The sequence below is a fragment of the Eimeria tenella genome, genomic scaffold (assembly GCF_000499545.2).
Source record: "Eimeria tenella Houghton genomic scaffold, Eth_scaff702, whole genome shotgun sequence".
In the NCBI taxonomy this organism is placed as follows: domain Eukaryota; phylum Apicomplexa; class Conoidasida; order Eucoccidiorida; family Eimeriidae; genus Eimeria; species Eimeria tenella.
The window spans coordinates 1-5391 of NW_013545823.1; the positions used below are offsets into that span (position 1 = coordinate 1).

General features: G+C 60.2%; 2 protein-coding genes across 2 annotated transcripts; one reads left to right on the forward strand and one right to left on the reverse strand.

Annotated features, from left to right (window-relative positions):
• Nucleotides 1-40: 40 nt before the first annotated feature.
• Nucleotides 41-2050, forward strand: ETH_00002460 (uncharacterized protein; the record flags this gene model as incomplete). Its single annotated transcript, XM_013380553.1, has 1 exon — nt 41-2050. A coding segment is annotated over one exon (2010 nt), but the record flags the coding sequence as incomplete, so codon positions are not given.
• Nucleotides 2051-4275: 2225 nt separating this feature from the next.
• Nucleotides 4276-4794, reverse strand: ETH_00002465 (uncharacterized protein; the record flags this gene model as incomplete). Its single annotated transcript, XM_013380554.1, has 1 exon — nt 4276-4794. A coding segment is annotated over one exon (519 nt), but the record flags the coding sequence as incomplete, so codon positions are not given.
• Between the last annotated feature and the right edge of the window lie 597 nt (nt 4795-5391).

Below are 5391 nucleotides of genomic sequence, written 5' to 3' on the forward strand. Positions count from 1 at the left end.
TGCTGCTGCTGCTGCTGCTGCCGCTGCCGCCACCGTCAAGGCCGAAAACCCTGCCGCCCTCCTCGCCCACGAGAAGCACCAGCAGCTGCTGCGGCAAAAGCAACGCAGCACCAGCAGCAGCGCCGCCGACGACGCCAAGGCCTCCGACGCAGCTGCTGCTGCAGCCACTGCTGCTGCTGCTGCGGCTGCGGCTGCTGCCGCACCCTGCTCCGCCGTTGCTGCTGCCGAATTCGCTGCTGCTGTTGCCGCGCTGAGGTGCAGCCTTGCTGCCCAGGAGGACCCCGCTGCGTCGCGCCCAGCGCCTGCTGCTGCTTCTTTCCGCCGGCAGCTGCAGCAGCAGCAGCAGCAGCGGCAGGGCCGCTGCCCTGCGGCGGAGGCAGCGGCAGTAGACGCCGCAGGCGAACCCAAACCTGCAGCAGCAGCAGCAGCAGCAGCAGCAAATGGATCGGAGTCCGGGGAGAACTCCGAGGCAGCAGAAGATGACCTAGATGAAGCCTTTAGAGCAGCAATTAAAGAATCGCGGGACCCCACATCTCTTTTTGCCCAAGCCCTAGATGTGTCTTCCACTTCTTTGGCTTTCTTCCACTCGCTGCAGCACAAGCAGCAGCAGCAGCAGCAGCAGCAGCAGGATTCGCCGCTCACGGGCGCCGCAGCAGCCAGCAGCAGCAGCAAGCCCAAGCAGCAGCAGCTGCGCAGGTGGGCGGGGGGCCCCCAGCTCTCCCCTTCCAGTGCCGCACTGCAGCAAACCCCTTCGGACTCTCCCTCTTCAACAGCAGCAACGCCCCCCCGCAACAAGTCTCCCGTTGCTGCTGCTGCTGCTGCTGCAGCTGGAAGTGGGGTGCCTCTCGCTGCAGCTGCAGCAGCAGAAGACGAAGACAAGAACGAGCATGTCGCCGCAGCAAAAGAGGCCTTGGGAGGCAGCGCCTGGCTGCAGCAGCAGGCTGCTGCTGCTGCAGCTGCTGCTGCAGCAAAGTCAGCAGCCCCGCCAACTCCAGCGGCAGCAGCTGCAGCAGCAGCAGCAGCAGCAAGAGGCCCTGGGACCTTGGCTGCACTGCGCAGCCTCGGCTTTGAAACGAGGCAAGGAGACAATCCCCAAGAAGCAGCAGCAAGAGAAGCAGCAGTGGGGGCCCCCGCCTGCAGCCGAATGTCTCTGCAGCCCTCGCGGCTGCCAGAGGACCAGACCAATGGTCACAGCAGCAGCAGCAGCAGCAGCAGCAGCGGTCCCCAAGTGGCCCACGTGGAGGCGCGCAAAAGGGAAGGCAGCAGCAGCAGCAAAGCACCTGAGGCAACGAAGCCACACCTTCAGCAGCTCCCCCAGCAGCTGCAGCAGCTGCAGCAGCAGCAGCCCCTTGTTGACCTCGCAGCTGCATCAGCAGCACTTCGCCAAGCCCACAGCCTAGGGGACACAACTCAACTGCAGCAGCAGCTGCTGGAGCAGCTGCAGCAGCTGCAGAGGCAGCACGAACAGCTGCAGACACAGAACTTCAGTGGGGAGAGCAGCGACGGGCTGGGTTCTGCTGCAGCAGCAGCAGCAGCAGCTGCTGCTGCTGCTACAGGAGCAGCACAGGAGGGACTTTCTCGTCAAGGTGCTTTAGAAACCCACAAGTTTCCTCCTGGGGCGGCCTCGGTGGATTCCCAGCAACGGCAGAAACTCCTGCTGCAGCAGCAGCAGCTGCTGCTGCAGCAGCTGCGCGCAGATACGGACCCAAAGTTTGCTGCTGCCGAAGCAATCAAAAGCCTCCTCTCTGGCTGCCCTGCAGCACTACAGCCCCCTCTCCTGCAGCACCAAGGAGATGCAGCAGCAGCGAAAGTGGCAGCAGCAGCAGCAGCAGCATCAACGATAACAACAGCGGCAGCAGATGGCAGCAGCACGGAACCGGACGGCGAAGCGAGTTGGACTGCGCGCACCACACAGCAGCAGCAGCTGCAGCAGCAGCAGCAGCAGCAGCACCCGTCCAAGTCTTCGGATGTATCTTTTCAGCATGGCGACGCGCCCGCAGTAAGCTGGGCCGTCGCAGATTCTCGCGGAGCAGCAGCAGCAATCCCGTAAGAGCAGCAGCAGCAGCAACGCCTTAAGAGCAGCAGCAGTAACAACGCCTTAAGAGCAGCAGCAGCAGCAACGCCTTAGGAGCAGCAAGAGCGGCGACGCATTAAGAGCAGCAGCAGCGGCAATGCCCTGAGAGCAGTAGCAGCAATAGCAGCAAAGCCTCAAGAGCAGCAGCAGGAGCAGCGCTTTAGGAACAGCAGCAGCAGCAAAAACGGCACTGTTATCAATGACACCAGCAGCAGCAGCAGCAGCAGCAGCAGCAGCAGCATTTTATGGCAGGAGACACTAATAGGGTCCCTTTAAAACCTGCTTGTAGCCCTGTGCGAAGCAGCACAGGAGCGGCGTCTGCTGCAGTTGGATTGGGGTGTACATACACCTCAGTACGCCCTTACACCTGCTGCTGCTGCTGCGGCTGCTGCTGCTGCCGCTGCTGCTGCTGCACCCCAGGGCCAAACAGCACGGCACAAAGGTTTCAGCAGTCACAGCAACGAGTGTACCAGGCCACGCTGCAGCAGCAGCAGCTGCTGCAGCTGCTGCAGCAGCGCCACCAGCAGCAGCAGCCCCCAGTCTTTGCCCTTTTGCTGAATCTTCCTGGGCATTTAAAAACTAATTGTTGCGCTGGGGCCCTTGGCGCGGCTGGGGGCGGACTGCTGGGGTGTACAGACACCTCACTGTGGGGCCCCTCGGGGCTCTTTTCAATGTATAACTTCACAGCAGCAGCAGCAGCAGCACAATCTAGCAAAGACTAGGGCTCTAGGCAGTCGTAGGGGGGTCTAGGAGTGCAGCAATTCCGAAGAGTTCTCTGTCCTCAGGCTGCAGCAGCAGCTGAGCAGCAGCGGGGAAGCCTAGACAGCTATACAGGAAATCAGAAGCAGCAGCAGCAGGACTAGCAGCAGTATTACCAACAAGAACTGCAGCAGCAGCAGCGCTAGCAGCAGCACTAGCAACAATAACCGCAGCAGCAGCGGAGAGGCCTCCCATGCTGCAGCGGCGCCCACGTAATTAGACATGGGGCGTTTGGGGGGCAGCTAATTTACTGCAGCACCGCTGCTGCTGCTGCAGCTGCAGCAGCAAGGCACAGCAGCAGCAGGGAGACTCTAAGCAGCTGCGCCTTAGCCAGAGTCCCAAGGGCGGATAGCAGAGGCATCAAATAGCCCGTGTCCTTTTGCTGCTGCTTGCTGCTGCTTGCTGCTGCTTGCTGCTGCTCCTTCAAGTGTCTCTTTTATAAGGACTTCAGCAATTGTCTGTGTCTTCAGTTCGGCAGTAGCTGCTGCTGTTGCTGCTGCAGCTGCGGCTGCCTAATGTCTCATCTGGGGCTTCTTTATGTCCTTTTGTCTCTATATGTCTCATTTGTTTCATCATTTTTTTCTTCATTTGCTTCTTCACTTGTTTCTTTATTTGCTTCTTCATTTGCTTCTTCCTTTGCTGCCTGTTCTCCATTTAAAACCTCGAGCGCATGCAGAAGCAGCTGTTGCTCTTTCTGCTGCGCTGCTGCAGGAAGAGTTGGAGATAAAAATGGACCATTGGTCCATTGGCTCTTTCAGAACTGGCCGGTGGACCTCAAAAGAGTCCAGGTGGCCCAGCCAGCAGCAGCAGCAACAGCAGCAGCAGCAGCAGCAGTTTGCTGCAGCAGGGCAGCCTCGGGCGCTGCGTGTACTTCGCAGCTGCTGTGGGGCCGAGACGGCAGCAGCTAATAAAAGAGCAGCAGGAGCATTTTGATTATAAAACGGAAGCAGCAAAGCCGGGGCTGAAGCTGCAGCAGCAGCAGCAGACTGCTGCAGCACGTTGCAGCAAAGCGCACTGACACTTTGGCCCTGCAAGCTCGTGCTATGGGGCCCCACAGGTCTTTTGGCCTTTCACTTGGGGGCCCCCTTAGGCAATTTTAATTCCAATTAGTCCCTTAAAACATTTAAATTCCTTTTCCGGGACTTTACAGAACTTTCATAAAACACATAAGGGCTATTTTATCCCCCTAAACTTCTCTTTGCAGAAAACAGCAGCAAAATAACACTCTCTGCCCCCCCACAGAACCCACAGCACACACACCAGCTGGGGGCCCCCGGGGGCCCCCTAGGGACCCCCTAGGGGCCCCCCATTGGCCCCCCCCGGGGCCCCCCAGGGGCCTCCCGCGCGCATTCTGCATGCGTTGCATGTGCGCAGCACCTTTTTGCCTGCGCTGCATGCGCTGCATGCATGCATGCATGCATGCATGCATGCAGCGCATGCATTTATGCGGGGCTTTGGGAGTCTTCTTCTTGGGACGCGAGGACGAGACCTCTGTAGACTCCGTTGGGGATTTCCATGAGCTGCTGGTGAGTTCCGACTTCGACAACTTTGCTGCCGCTGCTGCCTCTTTGCTGCAGCACAACAATCTTATCGGCGTTTCTGACTGTGGAGAGTCTGTGGGCAATAAGAATGGTGCTTCTCCTGCCGCTGCCGCTGCTGCTGCCGCTGCTGCCGCTGCTGCCGCTGCTGCTGCTGCTGCTGCTGCTGCTGCTGCTGCTGCGCAGCAGCGCGTCCAGCGTGCGCTGCACCTGGCGCTCGCTCTCCGCGTCCAGCGCCGAAGTGGCTTCGTCCAAAATCAAAAGCTGCGGCTGCCGCAGCAGCGCGCGGGCAATTGCAATTCGCTGCCGCTGCCCCCCCGACAGCAGCAGCCCGCCAGCCCCAGCAGCAGTTTCGTAGCCGTCCGGCAGCTCCGAAATAAACCCGTGCGCGTTCGCCAAACGAGCGGCCTCCTCGATCTCGCTCTGCAGCAGCAGCAGCAGCAGCAGCAGTAGCAGCAAGAGCGACGGCTGCAGCAGCGGGAACGGCAGCTGCAGCAGCGAGAACGGCAGCTGCAGCAGCTTGTGTCCATCTGCCCCAGCCGCAGCAGCAGCAGCAGCAGCAGCAGCGTGGGCCTCACCTGGGTGGCGTCTGGGCGTGAAAAGGCAATATTATCTCGGATGGAAAGATTGAAAAGAACAGGTTCTTGACTGACAAGTCCAATTTGGGATCGAAGGCGGATTAAGTTGAAGTCCAGAATATCATTATCTCCCACGAGGATTCTCCCGGGCCCCTGCTGCTTCCCCTGCTGCTGCTGCTGCTGCTGCTGCTGCGCGGGGCCCGCGGACACCGCAGTGGAGCGCTCCAGGTCATAGAACCGCAGCAGCAGCTGCACTGCTGTGGACTTCCCGCAGCCAGAGGGCCCCACAAGAGCCACAGTCTCTCCGGGATTAACAGCAAACTCAACTTCGCTGTAGATTTGCTGCTGCGGCCTCGCGGGGTACGCGAAAGACACTTTTTCAAAAGCCACCTTCCCCACAAAGTCCTCCAGGGGCCCCCCGGGGCCCCCGGGGGCCCCGGGG